At 46.7% G+C, this 20486-nt stretch overlaps 1 protein-coding gene across 1 annotated transcript; it reads left to right on the top strand.

The window, feature by feature from the left end:
• Nucleotides 1-1122: 1122 nt before the first annotated feature.
• On the top strand, nt 1123-19287 carry LOC115328077. Its single transcript, XM_040212389.1, has 2 exons — nt 1123-1839; nt 19246-19287. The coding sequence occupies exons 1-2, from the start codon at nt 1123-1125 to the stop codon at nt 19285-19287; spliced, it is 759 nt and encodes a 252-aa protein (XP_040068323.1).
• Nucleotides 19288-20486: the final 1199 nt, after the last annotated feature.

Genomic DNA, 20486 nt, shown 5'->3' with positions numbered 1-20486 from the left:
TCGTTTGTGAACGACGTTATAAATATGGTGCTGCTTTTGCAGCAATTTTGTTCTCCAGTATTGTTGGTAAAGCTTCCAAGGAATGTATCTCTTTCCAAGAAGTAACGGTAGACGCAGTAATTATTTGCGACAGTGTATGAAACAGTGTCCGCGTAGGTTCCCAGCAGTCATGTCCTGGCTTCCCAGTATAGCAGCTGCAGTTACTACCTGTAGCTTGTTTGAGGTAGTAAAAGGCTTGTAAAAAGATAGTAACGCTCAGGAAAAGGTAATAACTGCAGCATTTGCAAACGTTTTACTGCGGTACCTATCGCGCGTTAGAGGTATTAAATAATTATTAAAAGGTACTAACAGTCAGAAAAAGGTAGTAACTGTTGCAGGAACTAGATTTTTACTAGCTTTTTGCTAAGAGTACATATCTAAATATTTTACGCATTATTTTTTCACCACGGGCTTGAAATAATTAAAACAATATGTCATTAGCGACCATTTGTTTCGCGGATACTGCTTAGATTTGGTCTCAGAAATACTGCGAAACATGGAGTACCGTTACATGCAGTTCCAGAACTACCTGATAGGTGGCGTCAGTGAACCAGTGTGTTCTAGAGTTATAAGCATTTACAAGTGGTTGCAACGGACTCGAACACACTTAAACGCAAATGCGTGAACCATCCTTTAGAGGCGGGAAGCGAGAGTAAAAAGGAGGAGGAAGGAAACACACCATGGTTAGACAATATATATAAATGTGTCCAATAAACGTACGAGAACATATAAGATCAAACAATAACCTATTTACCGCTTAAAGACTCCTTATGTAATTTACGCAACTTCTGATAAGTAGATTAAGGAAATCATATATATATATTGTGACGAAGATGAGATCTACGGTGCGTTGGGGAAAAACACGGAGGCTGAGGGAAGACGAGGAGGAAGAGGTTCGTTCGGGCAGAGCGCGCGACTAGCTGGATTCCCAACGGCCTTTCTCTCAACCTAGCTACCACACTGTAAATAATAAACCCCCATCAGTTTGTAACATCGTTTCCTTACAATTGGTGGAGGTGCGGGTTTCCCCAACTATCCGGACTTCACTCGTAAGTGTTCCTGCATCCTACACCACTGAAATCGATGCGACGCCAATTGGTATCACGCCAAGGAGCCTCGGACGAGGCAGCGCAGGACACCACTCCTGGCCAGGCACCTACTGTTGCAAGTGCAACCACTATCCTATGCGCGGGAGCCCTCCGTCAGCGGGACCCAAAGCTCTTCAGCGGAATCGGTGACGATGACATTGAGGACTGGTTGGAGTCAGTTGAAAGGGTGAGCCTCCACAACAAATGGGATGACACCGTGAAGCTCAATAACGTAATTTTTTATTTGACCGACGTTGCAAAACTATGGTATACCAACCATGAGTCAGAGCTGGTGACCTGGCCCCAGTTCAAAGCAAAGATCCAGGAAGTATTTGGGAAGCCTGCCCAGCGGAAGCTCGTCGCGAAGAGGACATTGGCATCACGCACCCAACTGCACGATGAAAGCTTCGTTAGCTACATCGAAGATGTCCTGAAGTTGTGCAAGCGCGTTGACACCCGCATGACCGAAGATGAAAAACTGAAGAACATCATGAAAGGCATTGCCGAAGATGCTTTCCAGATCCTTGTCGTCAAAGCGCCAACGACTGTCTCTGAAGTCATCGACATCTGCCAGAACTTCTCTGAGCTGCGCCTTCAGCGTTTGCCAGCCAAACGCAAACTGGAACCTTCCGCAGAGCTGGCCAGCCTGACAACTGCAATCGAAGGCTCCGTCGACAAATGGGCCGAACTCCGATGCGTCATTCAAGACATCGTACGTGACGAAGTGGCTCGCCAATTAGGAAAGCCTTCGACCCCTCCGGAGTCCTTTATCTCGCCTTCGATCAGAGCGCTAATTGAGGATCAAGTCAAAGCCGCGATTCCTTGCGCCGTTATGCCGCCGGCCGGGTCACCGCCGCTAGTGCCTCAGGTGCCAACGTATGCCGAGATGCTAACACGCCCGATACCTGCTCGGGTCTTCCAACCACAGCCGCCATTTTCTCCTCCTCGCTGGCAAGCACGCAGGGCTGACCAATGGAGGACGCCAGAAAATCGTCCCATTTGGTTTTCATGTGGCTATGTTGGGCATATCGCCCGTTTTTGTCGCCGTGGAAACTCTGAGAGTTACGCTGCCCCACTGCAAGCGCAGTATCGACCAGCTTTCGGTTCTGGTCGACGCAGTGATCAGTATTCACACCAAGATTACACTGGACCACAACCACGGCAAAGGCAAGGCAGATCTCCATCTCCCAGGCGGCGTTCGCTGTCTCCCCTGCGACCACGCACTACATCGCCCATTGCAGGGGGAAACTGCTAGGAGCAGTTCCAGAGGCGAGAGCTGCAAATCCTTTCACATCCTTAAGTCCTCGTCCAGTTACCCGAAATATGATAGATATAGTTATTGATGGTTTGCGCACTCAAGCATTAATTGACACCGGTGCCGCAGTGTCAGTTCTTCGGGCTGAACTTTGTCGTAAGTTGAAGAAAGTCACAACCCCGTTTTCCGGTCGCCCCTTTAAAGCAATTGGAGCACAAAATGTTGTCCCGACCGGTGTCTGTACAGCACGTGTTGTCATTCAAGAAGTGTGTTACTGTGTCCAATTACTGGTGTTGTCTTCCTGCTCTCACGACGTCATTCTTGGGTGGGACTTTTTAAAAGCAACAAACGCTGTTATCGACTGTGGACGTGCAGAAGTAGATTTCGCTCAAATCCATCTTCCCGACGATAACATTGCTGTGCACACGATCAAATTATCCCTCCTTGATGACGTACAAATTCCTCCATTTTCATCTGTTCCTTTACCGATTCAATCATCCAGAGTCTCGGCGTCTCCTCTAATGGTCTCCCCTTCCGCAGTTTTTTTTCGTAAGACAGGTATCCTTGTTCCTTTTTCTCTACTACAGCTTCACAATGGCACCGCATTCCTTATGGCTTTAAATATGTCTTCTCTTTCAATAATGCTTCCTGCAAATACAGTCGTTGCTTTCGCTGAGCCATACGAAGCTATCGAAGTTTTTGATTTCAATAATTCTTTTTCTGAATATTGTTGTCCATTAGCCCCGCAGCAAGAGGAGGAGGACCAGTTCTTGTTAGCGACTATAGATAACCACCTTGATTCGTCCCTAAAGGCCTCACTCCTTGCCGTTCTACGCAAGTTTAGCTCCATATTTGATCGCCCGCAATCCACCTTGGGACGTTCCACGTCGGTAGTTCACCACATCGATACGGGCAACGAGAATCCCCTGCGTCAACGCCCATACCGAGTTTCAGCGTCTGAACGAAGCGTCATCGATAACCAGGTAAGCGACATGATTGACAAAGGTGTCGTCACGCCCTCTACGAGTCCATGGGCGTCACCAGTCGTCCTTGTCAAGAAAAAGGATGGCACCATCAGATTTTGTGTTGACTACCGAAGATTAAACGAGATCACCCGAAAAGATGTATACCCAATGCCAAGAATCGACGATGCCCTCGACTGCTTGCAGGGAGCAGAGTACTTTTCATGTCTAAACCTCCGTTCAGGCTATTGGCAAATTCCTATGGCCTCCAACGACCAAGAAAAAACAGCTTTCGTAACACCCGATGGCCTGTACCAGTTCACCGTCATGCCCTTCGGCTTATGCAACACGCCGGCAACATTCGAACGTATGATGGATGCAGTGTTGCGCGGCCTCAAGTGGAAAATATGCCTGTGCTATTTAGACGACGTAGTAATATTTTCAAACACATTTCAGTAGCACCTGTGTAGATTAACCGCCGTATTGTCCTGTCTCAGCAACGCCGGCCTTCAGCTCAACGCAAAGAAATGTCGATTTGCAGCGCGGCAAATTAAAGTGCTTGGCCATCTCGTGTCCAAAGAAGGCGTTCAACCCGACCCTAGCAAAATTCAGGCCGTTTCTGACATGCCCAGGCCAACCACCCAAAAAGAAATTCGAAGTTTTCTTGGACTTTGCTCCTATTTTCGACGTTTTGTACGCGGATTCGCATCCATAGCGGCACCCCTGCAGGATCTTCTAAAGAAATCCTCACACCCATTTTCTTGGACATCGCAGTGCGAGGCTGCTTTCAACCAGCTTAAAGATATTTTAACATCTGCCCCGATACTTCGGCATTTTGATCCCACTGCCCCAACAGAACTTCGCACTGATGCTAGCGGCTTTGGAGTTGGGGCTGTGCTCGCACAAACCAAGAGAGGTTTCGGCGACTAAGTTGTTGCCTATGCAAGCAGGGCTCTCACAAAACCAGAACGAAATTACACCGTAACTGAAAAAGAATGCTTGGCAGTCGTCTGGGCAGTTGCCAAGTTCCGTCCATATCTTTATGGCCGAAAATTCAACGTTGTGACCGACCACCACGCGCTTTGCTGGCTGTCATCTTTGAAAGATCTCACGGGACGCCTTGGTCGATGGATGCTGCGGCTGCAAGAGTACGACTTCGTTGTTCTGTACAAATCCGGCCGCAAACATGGCGACGCCGATGGTCTCTCTAGATGTCTTCTGCACTCTGAACCACCAGACCTACCTGACACTGATGAAGACACTATCACCTTATCGGCGTTAAACATTGACGACATGGAGCAAGAACAAGCAAGAGATCCTTGGATATCTAAAATTTCGGCTGTTGTCAGAGACCCTGCATCTTCCCCAAACCGCTCACTACAAAGACAGTCCATGCATTTTCGCATTCGAAATGGCCTTCTCTACCGGCGCAACTATTCGCCCGAAGGCTGCCATTGGCTTCTTACCATTCCCCGTCACTTGCGACGTGAGGTTTTAGAATGCCTCCACAACGACCCAACATGTGGTCACGGAGGTCTACTCAAGACCTACAATCGGGTACGCTCACGGTACTACTGGCCAGGGCTTTATGGAAGCGTCCAAAAGTTTTTGAAATCATGCCTCCCATGCCAACGCCGTAAGCGGCCTTTATATTCATCTCAAGGCCTGCTTCAACCCATTCCGTGCCCAGAACAACCATTCGACCGTGTCGGAATATATCTTTTTGGCCCACTTCCTCACTCCTCCTCTAAAAATCGCTGGATCATCGTCGCCATTGATCACCTAACGCGTTATGTTGAAACTGCTGCTTTGCCTACCGCCACAGCGTAAAATGTGGCCAACTTTCTCTTGAACCAGGTTGTTCTCCGTCATGGTGCCCCGAAAGAACTCCTCAGCGACCGCGGAACTGTGTTTCTCTCTAAAATCATCCAAGAGGTCTTGCGAGCTTGCAGTGTCGTCCATCGAACAACATCACCATATCATCCGCAGACCAACGGCATGACCGAGCGCTTCAACCGAACACTTGCCGATATGCTGGCCATGTACATTTCCCCCGATCATCGTAATTGGGACAAGGTTCTTCCGTTCGTAACCTTCGCCTACAATACCGCCGTTCAAAGCACTACTCAATTTTCACCATTTTTCCTTATTTACGGGAGGCAGGTCTCTTCAACGTTAGATCGCTTGTTACCCTATTCACCCGATCCTTCTGAATGCCTTCCAGTCACCGAAATCAGAAATCATGCTGAACAATGCCACCAGCTAGCACGAGCACACACGACACACCTGCAAGGACAGCAAAAAAGCCATCACGATGATACATCCCACCCAACTTCTTTCACACCCGGCGATCTCGTCCTTTTGTGGATTCCACAACGCCAACCCGGTCTCTCCGAGAAACTGTTGTCAAACTACACAGGCCCATATCGCGTGCTTCGTCAGACCTCACCTGTAAACTACGAAATTGAGCCTCTCTCCCCACCTGCCGATCGCCGCCGACGTTCTCGTGAAACGGCCCATGTCAACCGCCTTAAACTCTACTGCCCCCCTACTGACCACACCTAATACCAGCTTCGCCAGGATGGCTATCTCTACCAAGAGGGCATTGTGACGAAGATGAGATCTACGGTGCGTTGGGGAAAAACACGGAGGCTGAGGGAAGACGAGGAGGAAGAGGTTCGTTCGGGCAGAGCGCGCGACTAGCTGGATTCCCAACGGCCTTTCTCTCAACCTAGCTACCACACTGTAAATAATAAACCCCCATCAGTTTGTAACATCGTTTCCTTACAATATATATATATTTCTTTTATTTAAGTAATACGACCCCTCCAGACTCCGTGCTGTGTATTTCCTTTTACAGCGGTAACCGTATATCTATTGCACGTAACTGTCGAGCAGAGGTCGGCATTTTAGGTCGCCCTCACTCACCCTCACCCTCACAGCCACACTCACCTAAGCCCCTCACTCACCCTCACCCTCACAGCTACACTCGCCTTCAGCCCCTCACTCACCCTCATCCTCACAGTCACACTCACCTTCAGCCCTTCACTCACCCTCACTGAACCTCACGCCCCTCACACACTCATGGCCCTCACGCACTCATGGCCCTCATGCCCCTCACGCCCCTCACGCACTCATGGCCCTCACGCCACTCACCACCCTCACGCCCCTCACGCACTCATAGCCCTCACGCCACTCACCGCCCTCACGCCACTCACCGCCCTCACGCCCCTCACGCACTCACCGCCGTCACGCACTCATGGCTCTCACGTCACTTACCGCCCTCACGCACTCACCGCCCTCATGCCCCTCACGCACTCATAACCCTCACGCCACTCACCGCCCTCACGCCACTCACCGCCCTCACCACCCTCACGCCCCCCCTCGCACTCACCGCCCTTACGCACTCATGGCCCTCACGCCACACACCGGCCTCACGCACTCACCGCCCTCACGGCCCTCACACCCCTCACGCCCTTCGGGCACTCATGGTCCTCACGCCACTGAGGCCAGCTTAAGATGGGGCAATTTTGCCCAGAAACTTGACGTCGCAATACCAGCATCACGGGCCGCCCGCGATCACACGCATCAACCAATTGCTGCATTTTGCCATCATTATCATAAACTTTTATTTTTCTTGCACTATTTACACACAATTACGCGTTATAAAAGTGTTTTTATGCGTTTAAATCTCGTTGAGAATACAAATGCACCTTTCTGAAACAGTATATTTCCAAACGCGATCGATTTCAAATCAGAACCAAGTCTTTCGGTGTTATCATCTCCGGCACGAGGTATCATGTGAAAATTTTGCGTCCCTGGTTGGATGCAGCCGCTTCAAACGTCTTCGAATTGCTCCGAGTTGCTTGCCTATTTCGAGCCGGACCCGATCTCAGCAATTCGTGTCGATCTAGGGAAAGCTAGAGAACAACCCGCCATCAACACCAAAACTGCTGAGAAAGTTGCTCCGTCTGCAGGGGGCCTCGCGCCCCTCACGCACTTATGGCCCTCACACCCCTCATGAACTCACCGCACTCACGGCCCTCACACCACTCAAGCCTCTCACCGCCCTCACGCACTCATGGCCCTCACACCCTTAACGCGCTCACCGCCCTTACACCCCTCACGCAATCATGGCCCTCACGTTACTCATCGCCCTCACGCCCCTTACGCGCTCATGGCCCTCATACCCCTCACCGCCCCCACGGCCCTCACGCATTCGCGGCCCTCACCGCCCTCACAACCCTCACGGCCCTCACTCACCCTCACACTCATGAAATTTCCTGGTTCAGAAACCCACTCACCCTCACCTCACCTGTGAAGAATAGGGTGAGTGAGGGTGAGTGAGGGCCCTCATGAGTGAGGTTTGCCGAGGTATGCTGTCGAGTCGACCTTGCTGCGTGTTCGTCGTCAAAACCGAGTGGGTTACCTACGGGAAAGAAAATATGACGGTCCGTTGTCTTCCAAAATGACTCTACGTCTCTCAGCAGGAATCGAACCTCTGACCTGTCTGTAGGCTGCTGCAAAGCAGTTCATTGTGCATCCAGGATGTCACTGAAGCATGTTCACGATCACTCGGATGAAGAGGCCACTAAGGAAAGAGAGCCAAGCCTTATCGGTTTCGTCTCGCCAACCAAATGCCGGAATAGTGTAGCTGCGGTGAAGGCAAATTGTCGTGAGTATGCGAGCTTTGTGATGAATTTTACTGAAAACATAGGCCTGTGATGTGCGCGTCAGGCACGTAGTCAGGGGGGGGGGGGGGCATGGGGCCCGGCTTCCCCCCCCCTCCCCCCCCCCCGAAATCTTCCCATTCTGCTGGGACCTCCTCTTCCCCCTCCCCCTCATACAGCATTTTGTCATGGGCAGGCCCCCCCCCCCCCCCCCCCTCCCCCCCGAAACAAAATTCTGGCTACGTGCCTGGTGTGCGTTGATGCGATTTGCGGTGTTATGGGAAACTTTTAAACTCCAGTAACGCTGCTAAAACGTTCTTACAAAAGGAAGTCTTCAGGCACTGCATAAGGTCTGCTTCTTCCTTGCGTGTCGTCCCTGCCACATTGCTCATACAAAACCTATATCTGTTCTGCAGACATGTCCGAAACATACACATCAAGCAAACATGGTGTGAACATGACTGAGGCGTGTCTGTAGATAAATCTGTCGCAATGCCTGCAGCGAACACGGTGTATTCCGTATGACGTACAAATAGTAAGACTGCGGCTTAGAAAAAAACAAGAACAAAAAAACAACCACATTTCAACAAAAATCTAAGTGATTCGTGTTTCATACTCAATATTCAGAGTCCCCCTTGCGCGGTGCGAATGCACCACTCGTTGCAAAACAGCGCGACTGTACGGCTACCGCTTTACTTGCGGCTCGGGGCAACGAGCCCGCGAACGTTTTGTCACCGGTGTTACGGAAATTATAAGACGAAAATAACGAGAGTTCACGATCAACTCCCAGGCACTCAGAAGAGGGGAGCACTCACCCCGTAGGTCTGACGCAAATGCTTTAACTTGGAATCTGAAAGTCAAAGTTCACTTTAGTCAGCAACGAGTGCATTTCCTCACGAAATTATTTTCCTTGGTTTTGTATGATTTAAGAATTTTCGAGCTCAAACGCGCTTGCAAGCCGGAGCTGCTACTTTCGTTTTAAAACGGAGCTGTTAAAACCGATACAACGACGAGAAATATAAATGTCCTAAAACTCGCTTAGTTTTTGTTTGTGTTCTTTTTTGATTCCCGGTATTTCGTGCTTATATTGTAGACATTTCAGTCAACAAATCACGCATTTTCTCCGGCGCAGAACAGAACCTCTCACGTGCAAATATATTTGTAGAGTGACAACTGAAATATAACTTTTCGTCCAAACCTGCTTTGCATCCTCGTCAAAAGACTATTTTCGAAGTCTCATCGAAGGCACGAGGCTTGTGATTGGATACAAGTCCTCGCTGAACGCTGACGCAGCCCTTGTGTAACCACACGCTCAGAGTGCGTGATGAAAGAATTGAGAAATCTAGTACTTGGTGCAGCGGTCACTATAGATGAAGCATGATTTTCAAGTGGGTCCATGAACGAGTTAGTTGTGCGGGAAAGCGGCCCTACGGGAACATTTACCTCACCACGTGCTCTACGGCTGGCTTGTATATTATACCAATGAAACGTCACGAAGAATGTTACAGAAACTCGTTACACGACCGCCAGACTTAGCGCAACCTCCGAGCTGAGAAAAGCTGCTCGTAACCAAACACCCCTTACACCTCAAAAACCGAATTTTATGGTTCTAAATGTTGTCCGCATATTTTGAGGAATACGAGTCAACATTCTATTTTATTTTAGTGTAATCCAGCAGTTTTAAAACAGTACCACTTCGAGTTTTTATAACAGTATGCAAACGAGTTGGATCAATGGTAGGTGAATTTCAAACAGCAATTAAACTCCTATCATAAGCACTCGGCAGCACTTCTCACAATTATTAAACTTTCATCTATTTTACTTATATATCTGTTTCCTTTTCATTGAAAGGTGGAAGGGACTATAAAGCGTGATGCCTGACGATGTCTCTGCGCTTGTAGCAGTGGCAGCACAAAAAGCAACACAAAATGTATAGCAAAAAAAAACAACACCAGGAACAAACATAGGGAAGATGTACATCAGCTTCTCAATAAAACATAAAATAAAATAATAATTGTTTTTAACAAAAGATCGATCTAGTCGAATATGAAAAGAATATATACAGGCTGTTCACGTCGTCATATGTGTCGATCGCGCACCCACCAAGACACTCTGCCGAGATTGTGACGACATGATTGGAACTACGTTTCTCTTCCCAGCGTTAATGGGGGAAGGACTTGCGGTGTTTTCTTTGAGTACAATTTTTAAATTGGGCTATATAAAACGTAAGAGTTGATCAATGAATATCAATCAATATCCGCAATTGCGACATGACCAATCAAACCTCCAATTAGAAGCGTTAATTAACAATTTTAGTTAATTATCCCATTTATCCTGACAACTATCTCCCATATATTGCCCGTTGAGCCTGACAAAAGCATGTTGAAATTGGCACTCGTGTAACTCCAGCCCTCGTTTTTTTTTTTTATTTATTCGACTTAAAATCAACCATCCTCCATCGGAAACCACTAAAGAACACGTGGAACCATGCTGATCAAGTATACTTGGGACTCGTTTCAAAAAAGGATATTAGAAAGCAACGTCAATGCCCACCAGAAACGTCTTGGTGTTTTCTTTTTTTTACATTTGATTAAAGTGCAGTTAAAGTAGATTTGACCATCAATTACGTTAGGGCATTTTGAGACGAAACTTTTATTTTGTCTGCTTACCATAATTTGTCTGTATTCTGGCAGGTCGTCTGATTCTGTGTTTGAATAGTATAATTATTTATATTATCTAGATGAATGACAACGCGCTTTCTGCTGTTTATTATTTTAGTAACATAAAGTATTATATATTTTCACCATTTACTAGGCCCTATTTGCTGACAATTTTGTCATGTGGGAAGATCCTGTGCCCGTATTGGTATGACAATGTTGTCGCATTACTTCGCAGGTGTGAAAACAATTTATGTAATTTACTTAACGTCTAGTTGTAAGTGTTAATTTGAAGCCCAATCACCAGATGGGTGATATGTGCCCATTCGCCATAGATTCTGAAAGAACTTTGGAAGTTAAAGAAAAAACTTACGTTGATATGATCCGCGTACATGAGAAGCTCCAGAGATCTCACAACATAATAATAAAAAAAAGGCGTAAAAAGGTACGAATTAATATATACCCACCTCTACATAGGAGCGTGTGTTTTGGAATTCATCAGAGCATGTTGAAGTCTGAGAAAAACATTTTCAGTACTGAATGGGACACGCAATATTAAAACAAAATAAAGTTTTACCTGTAAAAAAAATGAGGGAAATATTTACGTGGTGAGACAAGTTGTTTCGGAGCACTCCAGTGGCAGACGGCTACTTTAAGACGTCAACCCCCGATGTAGAAGTGTGTTTCGGAAATGCTGCTTGGACACTGAACTATTGAAAATGTAAGTACCTGGAGGGAAAACTTATTTTAATGTATAATATAGATATTCCATAAAATTATTAAGTGCAAAGTTTCGTCGAAAAACAGATTTTTTGTTAGCATGGATTCCTAAATGTGCTTCTATTTTGAGCCCTTAACCACGGAATAGAGGCGTGTTTGGGTTTCCACGTATTAGGCTAATAATTTTTAATGGGTGTGTGTGGTAGCCTTTTTTTTTTATTCCGGCATTTAACAATGTTTTTGGGGAGTTTAGTGTCCCTATAAGAGTCTGAAAGTAAAACACATATAGGTTAACAAAAAGGAATAACGTAGAATACTGAAATAAATTGCGTAAAACTAAATGATTATTTTATCTTTTGAAAAGCTAACGTTTTTAGAGGTAGAAAAAATTAATGTTGGGAAGTAATAACACACTCGGCGATTACAACATTGGTAACAATACGTAGGCCTGCGTAAGGAAATATTTCAAGAATGACACTACCACATTTCTTCTGATTTTTTCGGAAATATATTCGTAGAGGTTATGTGACTAACAAGCATTTCACAGGCGAAACTATATACCAACCGTACTCAAATATTCCTGCGAAGGGGTAAGTTTATTTCTCGGCGGTCTCGAGAAAAAATGTATGCGGAGCCGTGCACACGTTAGTTCACAGGTGCGGCAACCAAAACACTAACCGTACTGTTTGATTTTTTTTTAATGTTTTATAAAGGTTACAAGAACATTTAAGATAGAAAATTGCAACACACAATTCGCACCGCCTGCTTTTTTACCCTCCCAGGCTGCTATAAAGAGAGAGGAAGAATACTGGTTTCATGTGGACACAAACAAACAAGCGCAGTAAGTAGAAACTATCATGTCTTGACATTTTCTCAAACTGCTTGAAATTTCGTGGTGCTGGGCTATTAATTGGCTACTCTAGATAGCATAGATTGAAGAAAGGGTTGATCTAAAACTACGGGGAGCGTTTGCAATTTAGTGGCAGACACCTCTTTTTGCATTTGGTCGCCACAGTGCGCAAGCACTGCGTTTTGGCGTGGCTAGTAGGCAAGCAGGAGGAATCGAACAGATGAAAACTGTCTGTAATACAGGTTCTCTAAGCGACTCCTTTGAAATCGATGGCACCTGCCAGCTAGAGCAGAAAGCGGTGGAGGCCAGTTTGCCGTCCAGCGTCCTCGAGCGAAGCCGATATTCACAGCGCCTGGCGGTTAAGAGGTGAAGCCGTGAAAGTAGGTTCAAGAACACTTGAAGAAAATGGCTAATACTCTTTCTAAAGCCTAAGCTTCAGGGAGGAAAAATTCGACCAGAAACCGAAGAAATTTGTCCGGTGGCACGTTCGTTTTGCCCGGGGGCCGCTGCAGCCACTTTCCTGGCGTCGCGCGCAGAGAGAACACCACCGGGCGAAATTTGTTCATTTTTTTCTCTATGGCGACAAGTCTGAAGAGAATCATCCTCAGCAGCGTAAAAAATACAAAGTGCGATCATGGAAGTTTCAAAAGCGCGCGCGAGTGCTCGCCAATACGCAATGATTTTGCAGTGCCACTCTCTTGCGCCTTTTCGCAGTGGAGACAACTTGTGTGATAGAGCACTTAAAAGCTTTCTTGTCAAAGAAAAAAATAGAAACGAATACTTTATATTTTATTATTAAGCGAGGCCTCTATTTAGCTTGACTGCCTAAAATATTTATATAATACTGATGTGCTACGAAAACTTGAAGTGTCCAGGCGAACGAATGCGCGATAGCCAGCAAACATTTGTTGCAAAAAATTTATAAAATTTCGGAATTCGCTCTATCTGCGAAAATATTATTTTTGTGTTAAGATAGTATTCATAGGAGGTCAAAATGGAAGTATTCAAAGGGTAACTCCGGTCAAAAGGCGAACCAAAGTAAATGACTGATATAGACTTATGAATACTAAATACGAGCACTGCCTACATATTACACTATTGAGAAACCCCGATCCATTTAAGAAATGAACTAATAATGCCACCTCCAGCTTCTCAGCCGGCATTCACTGGTTTGGCTATTTGTCAAACAACATCGTGCCCTGATGTCATCATCGTTTTCAAGGAGGTTTCTTGTTCGTACTGCCACCTCTTTTGCCGTGTCTTGCTGCTGCGTTTTCAGGCGACCCAGCGAACGATTTCTGCTTGTTATATTATGTTTTAGTGGCCTTAGTTTTATGTGCTCTTCGGCGATCACGCACAAAGATTGTTGACTCCATGCGCGCTCAAGCCTAGGCTCAAGCGTGTCGGGGTGCCGAAGGTGGCGGTCATTAGCGGCCATAGTTTGGCCCGTCCCCGCTCAGCACGAACTTCCAGTTAGCTTCCACTAGAGCCACTAAATGAGCTACCGTTCAGAATAACAACATTTACCCATCTTGTAGCTTAAAATCATGGTTACCAGTTATTTGAAGTTTTATCTGAAATCACAGGAAACGATTTTTTATTCTCCGCAAGTGTTTAAACAGTTCGCGACAGAGCAAAGAATTATTACACAATCTTCCTAGCAACGAATCTAAAGACTGGTTGGCACAGACCCGTTTTCTTGCATTACGTTACGTTCTGAAAGCTTATGTCGAAGTCACCTCGGGAAACCTCTGCTTTGTATTAAACGTGGCTACCAATCCAAGGAGATAGCCTTGCACACGACATTCGAGACACGAATGTTTCGGTGACGACGAGCTAGGACGGTGAGTTGCCGTGGCAACCAAGGACACGAGGCTCGTTGTAACGTAACGTAAGGAGTTGAGTTTGGTTCAACGTTTCACACAGCACCGTTATCTTGCGTTACGTCTAAGTCACCGAAACATTCGTGTCTCGAATGTCGTGTGCCCGGTATACCTCCTCCAATCGGTAGCCACGCTTGATATAAAGCACAGATATCCCGGTGGCTTGTACGTAAGCTTACGTAACGTAATGTAAGGAATCGAGGCTGTGTGATCCAGTTTTAAGGTGCAACGCAACCCTTGGTTAGTGTGATTCTGAACAAAGAGATGGCGGTGGGATCGCCTTTCAGACCTGTACATCACTGCGAGAAATCGTGTGTGGTGGCGCTTCGATACAGTGGGGTATTTTTCTATATCCTGAATTTGACATCCCTGCTCCTTCGCTTATTTGTCTCTGCGCGAGCTTTCTTTGGAACGCGCATGACTGTGCCAGTTCTCGTGCAAGGTGGCCAGTTGCCTACGCTCCGAGCTCACGTCTCCAGCACATGTGGTCAGAGCGAAATGCAAAATCGTCCAGGGCCAAATGGCGAGACACATGCACAACAAAACAACTGACGCGCTAAAAAATATAAAATCGCCTGTGCGCCGTTAGCACCCCACGGGGATTTCGGAGGGCAATTACACATATTTCAATGTGATCAGATTTATATGACGAGCCACCCTTTTTGTCGTCGATGTGTTTGGCCAACTGTGGATTTCCAGGAAAACGTGATGACGCGATAGACGAGTTTTAAAAAATTCTAGCTTGAAGAATTAAATACCTCAAAAATCAAAACAAATTAACTTTTTTTTTTTTTGGGGGGGGGGGGGATGGATTAGTAGCTGGGTGTTTATTTTGACAAGACTTGTGCGTATCTCAAATACTCTACTCAAGATACTGTATTCCAAATACTTTTTGAAGTGTCTTGGTTTCCTGCAAATACTTTTCATCGAGAGTATTTGATACTCTCTTTTAATTACATTTCTGAATACCTTGTACTCATTGTCCCAAACACATTTTTGACATTTCTCCATTTTCAGAGTTTTTCGGTATGAAGTGACGTAGGCGTGGCACGAGCAAATGTAAACATTCTTTCGAGCAACCAGATCCTGTTGATAGCTCCGTTTAGCTACGGTGACTTTGACTGAGCTCGTGAAAACATCACTTTTTTGCCGATTGTGACTCATATTTCTGCCCAAATTTTGAACAATGAAGGTTTCCCCCTCGCCTTCACAAAGACGCCTTTTGTTTAGGAGTTAGAAGTTTCACACGAAGTATCCTCAAACAAAGAATGTGGTTTTACGGAAGTAAAGATTGCCACACTGAGGTGCAACGCAGACCGAGAAACGACCTATGACAACAATGCAGACTTGAGAGTCAATATAATAACAAATAGAAGAAAATGAGAAGTGGACACACACTAAAAAAGACATTTTTGTTTTGCTTTTTGTATATTCGACCCCGCTACGGCAAAACGTCCAGCTTTCCTTTTGTATCTTTTCTTTCTGTCGTCAGTCCCTCCACTTATCGCTCTTGCGAACACTGTCTGTAATCGAACACTGATAAGCAGAGACCAGGACAGGAAACGAACAACGAGCTGGATGACCTCTCCAAATGCCAACAAAGTGTCCCCCAACGTTGAGTGCCTTTCTGAAGCAACCTACTTGAAGAAGTTGCGACCACTGCCATGGCTATTATGGGGGTTATCTTTGTTATCCATTCACTCATGTCCGTATCCCAAGTTCGTTTATAGTGAATTCCCCATATAGGGAATATGGATTGTAGTTAAACGATGCGTCTAAGGAGCGCCGCAGGACGTAATATTCAGCGATGTCACTATTGGCGAGCCGCTCTGACCCGCTTGTTGCCCCCCGCCCCCTCTCGGTGTTTACCCAACACAAGGCCTGTGCACATGCCCACAGACCTTCAGGACATGTTCATGTCATCTTTTTTAATACAGTGCGGGGCACAGTGTAATGTAAAAATACCAGTAATTAGTGAAGTGACGTTAAGTGCCGGATGTCTCCCGAAAGCAGCCGTCAGAGGATGCGAGCTTTACCTACTTGGACTTTTGTGCTGAGCTGGGCACCGTGCATGCTACATTGTTCATGCAGGCCGGAGTGGTAACAAAAGAGTCCCTCCTCCACCTCTCTGGAGAACACGAACTCCAGCCGAACGCTGACTCCGCGTTCGGTTATGTCCACCGAGCGCTGAGCATTGTTATTCGTTGTCGCCATTCGTGTAGTTCTAAAGTTAACCGCTTGAGGCGCGACGGTCTGATCTCTTTGGCCTTAATCTCTTCCCCGATAGCTAAAGCGACCACTTTCTTGTTGTCCCAGAATTGAGTTGTTACATGTATCGGTGATATTGCCACGCGCGTTGACCAGCGAGTGCGTGGGCGACCATCTATAAACACTTTTCTCTTTCAACTACACACGGGTACACTTGCCGTGAAAACTTGGCTGCATCAGAAAAATATATTCGTTTCGTTGGGTGTTCACTGTTTTCTATGCAAAGTACCGGAGACAATAGAGCATGTATTTTTAGATTGTTGGGAAACTTTCCTGTTCTAGGTGTCCTCAAACTATTACAAAAAAAAAAAAAACTTCCCGATAACACCTCACGGAATTCGGTTCCTTCCCGTAGAAAAAACACGCTGAACTTCCTGTTGATTTTGTCATGGTCCTGGGCCTGCACGCAATATGGCGTTGCAAAATGGATGTGCGCAATGGTGAAGTAGATGCGCGCCCTTTAAGATTGTATTTTATTGAAAATGTGCGCCGTGTAAAAGCTTCGTATGTCATATTGGTTTGCCCGCCTGAGTGGTTATCCATACAGGATGTTCTGGAGCAGCTGAAGGGATTTTAAAGTTTATGTGCGCGTAGTTGTTTGCGCGCATAATTTTACTTTTAGAAATATTGTGTAAAAAAAAAAAAAGAAAGCGAGCGCGTGGTTGAATGGTTACCGCGCGCTTGGCTCTCGCGCGGAGACTCCAGGTTCGATACCAGGGAGCGGTCTCCTCTCTTATTTCTTTTTTCAAGTTGAAAATCTAGTAAGTTCAAGAACCCTGTCGTCTGATCGAGTTAGGAATGTTCCACGCGCCGAACGTTCTACGAGGAATGTTCCAGAATCCCACGCGGGTACAAAAGGTGCTCCGAGTGGCGGCCCAGAGTCAGTAGAGAGTTTTAGTAGACCGTTTTCGCTTTCCCGCTCCGCTCTATGGAAAGCGGAGTCGCCATCGCGCATGCGCGACCCGCTCTGGGATTTGAGCGTGGAGCGTCAGCTCCGCTATCGTCGCCATTTTAAGAAGTACGTTCCACTCTCAGTAAAGGTTCACTAGACGGTACTTTTCTGGAAAGGTGGGTGCTCGCTATTTGAAATCATGCTTGGGAGTGCGCTTGACCGTTATGAACCTCGCTGCACTAAGAAGCTGCGTAGACTTTGTTTGAAAAGGCGTCCCCCAGGAAACGTTTCACGGTGGTCAAGAACCTCTGGCTGCTCCGAGAAATCGCTGGCCGCAATCCTTTCACAGCCCCTGAACGGTGGGAACAGGTGCTGCCTTGTCTAAGCCAGCGGGCTCGATTTTTCTATGCGAGATGACGACGACGACGTTGAGAGGATGACACACCGGGCGACGGCGGTGTCTCAATCTGAGCCCTGGGCCTCGGTTCATCGGAGGCGGCAGCTTCTACTTCGGCTGGACTACCTCCTTGGACCATGATTCTTTGGCCCCAGTGGACCCCAGTGAGCAATAGCGCCATTATGTTCCTGGTGCTCCTTCATGCACTGATCGAACGGCGTGCAAGATCTTCATAGCTCGCTGCTCACCCGCCCAACCCGCCTCCACGAAGTCTGGACTTCTGCAAATCGGACTGCCACCCTCCCCAATACCAACAACCCATGTCGTCGTCATCATCTTGCACGTATATACTCATCACATTACCATGTTCCCTAGACGCGGCACCGCGGGCCTCGGTGGTACGGGCTGCTGCTTTCCGCGGTGCCGCGGCTCTCCAGAGCCAAAAATTAAAGGTTAAAGACCAAGGACTAAAGCAGTCGGCAAACGGACAGATATTTTGTTTGGTTACACCAGGCAGCAAGACAGTGAAAATTAGCGAAAGCGAGTGCTCCATTTATATCTCTACTTTTTTTCCCCAATGAAATGAGTCTTTTTTTCTTCGTATGCTTCGGTTTGTGATATGGTGCCTTGGTGTTTATGTACACTGCGCGACACTGTTAGCGGGAGCATTCAATATCCTGTTTTCATTTTTCACCTTAAATTCGAGGGGCTGACATCAGCCTATTGGTGTGGAATAAAGCGCTCGTTTGGGGCACTAATCTGAGCGACAAATTTTCAGCTTTTTCAATAGCTGTCAAAGAAATAAACCTCAAATAAAAGCGATTTTTTTTCGTGTTCGTATTAACAGTGGAGCGCAGTGTATGTATCTGCCTTGGGGGGTGACATGGAACCATTTTGCTTGACTATACACTTCTTTTTATTTCTTTTGTGTGTTTATGAAAGTGCGTTTTTCAGCTTAAGCTCCTGCCCAGTTTCTGCCTCACTTGTGCTACGGTCTTTTCTTGCAATAGAAGGCCACGCAACATAGTCTACTCTTACAATTCTGAATTCAACAGTAACACTGTAATTTGGTTAGATGCAATATTCACACGCAAATCTGAGAAGTAAAATGGGAGTCTTTAGTAAACGTTTTTTTATTAAAATATTTCTAGATGCCTTTCAGCCCAGTTGGACAGGTATTTCGCTCAGTACAAAAGCTTGAACATGATTTACTGTGATAATTTTATGAATTCTAATATTAAACAAACAAAAAAATGCCCATAGTCTTTGTAGGTTTCGTCCAGCCGTCAAATTATGCCGTCTCAGTCTGCGCACATCACTGCCTGGTGCTTCACGACGAGCACCCTCTTGTGGTCTTCTTCTAATTTTTTTGATGGACGGCATATGGGCATGCTGTGCGGTCAACAAAACCCCAACAGTTGTTCAGGGGTGTTCCCTTGTCCTTGACGGCCTAATAAAAAAGACAAAGAAAAGCACTCTTACAACACGGCAGTATTTAAACACCACCAAAACATGTGATATGGGACATGTTACTCCTCTAAGATGAAGCGTATTTCCATTGTAGGGTTGTAAAAAACTGGGTATCTGTCACGGAGTGGGTGGTTAAATTAATAAAAATAAAGCAATGATCCACTCTGAGGATAAACGAGAAATTACGGAAAAAAAACAAAAGAGCTAAGTTCGACCGGTGACTAGCGCTAGGTCCACGCCAGGTGTAAAATCAGGAAAGAGAGACGATGACACAGGGAGGATAAGCAAACAAAAGATTAAAAATTTAATAAAGTGAAATACTACGCCGCGGACGGCAAAAGAGCACTCTACACAAACCTCGCTCCAGTTAAACGCAATGGGGTCCCGCGGGCCAGAAACTAATACTAAAAAAGTCACGACACTCGTAAAACAGGATCGAGCCGACAAAACCGCGACGAAATCCCAACACTAACCAAAAACAAGGGCAAACCGAGACGGAACTCGAACGTTACCGCTACCCAAAAGGGACAATCCCCCAAAACAGTCGCGACAGGAAGTAGCGCTACGTATAAAAATGTCCCAAAGTTCAACAGTTCGTACTTCAGAGCCGGAGGATGGAGTAGACAAAACAAACAAAAAACAGCTTAGCTTTCCGGTAGGTGCTGAGTCCAGAGCAGTCCGTTGTCTGGAGATGTCGGCCGAAGAACGATGTCTCGGAGTCAGGCGGTCCGGTTAGAAGCTTGATGAGGTCGACACCGCGCACCACACATCCACCCACGCTTCAGCACAACCAACTCAAACACTTGCCCGACAGGCAGGGCAGAAGCCGAAAAATTAAACGTTCAAAAACTCACGTGCAGGGAGTGACTGCGTCGAGCAGCACCCCCGGCCAGCTCCGGGGCTCGACTACCTCCTTTGTTCCAGAACCCCTTTTTATAGGTTCGACTACCGACCAACCTCCCGTTTTCCCGCCTTTCGGGTCAGTCCACTTCCCAGAAAAGCAAAGGTATCCGGCGCCGACCCAAATGGGAAAACATACAGGCCATCCATTTCCCCCGTACGAGTCCAAAACATCAATTATCGTCGATACGTAGAACCCGACAACAACGACCGGCGCCAGACTGAAGACAGTCGCCGCCTTCAAAAGGCGCGCCAGCCAGCTTAGACATCTTTGTATCCCGGCGTCGCCTTCGCGTGTCAAATCGGCACCAGAGTCCGCAAACGCACCCCTCCGTCCGCGAGGCCCAAGCCACAAATTAACTTTGCCCCGGGGTGAAGCCTAATCTGAGTCGCCCGTCCACAAATACCTACCCCGAAAACGAGCAAACCCGTTGG

Source organism: Ixodes scapularis, unplaced genomic scaffold (assembly GCF_016920785.2).
Source record: "Ixodes scapularis isolate PalLabHiFi unplaced genomic scaffold, ASM1692078v2 PGA_scaffold8__174_contigs__length_109621045, whole genome shotgun sequence".
NCBI lineage: Eukaryota > Metazoa > Arthropoda > Arachnida > Ixodida > Ixodidae > Ixodes > Ixodes scapularis.
This window is presented reverse-complemented; position numbering and strand designations above follow the sequence as displayed.

What these genes read in the sequence shown, in the direction of transcription:
- LOC115328077 (XM_040212389.1), top strand. Translation starts at nt 1,123, where the DNA reads ATGCGACGCCAATTGGTATCACGCCAAGGAGCCTCGGACGAGGCAGCG. An exon ending in GATGCGTCATTCAAGACATC is followed by an intron (nt 1,840 to 19,245) that starts GTACGTGACGAA and finishes TTTCCATTGTAG; the next exon opens with GGTTGTAAAAAACTGGGTAT.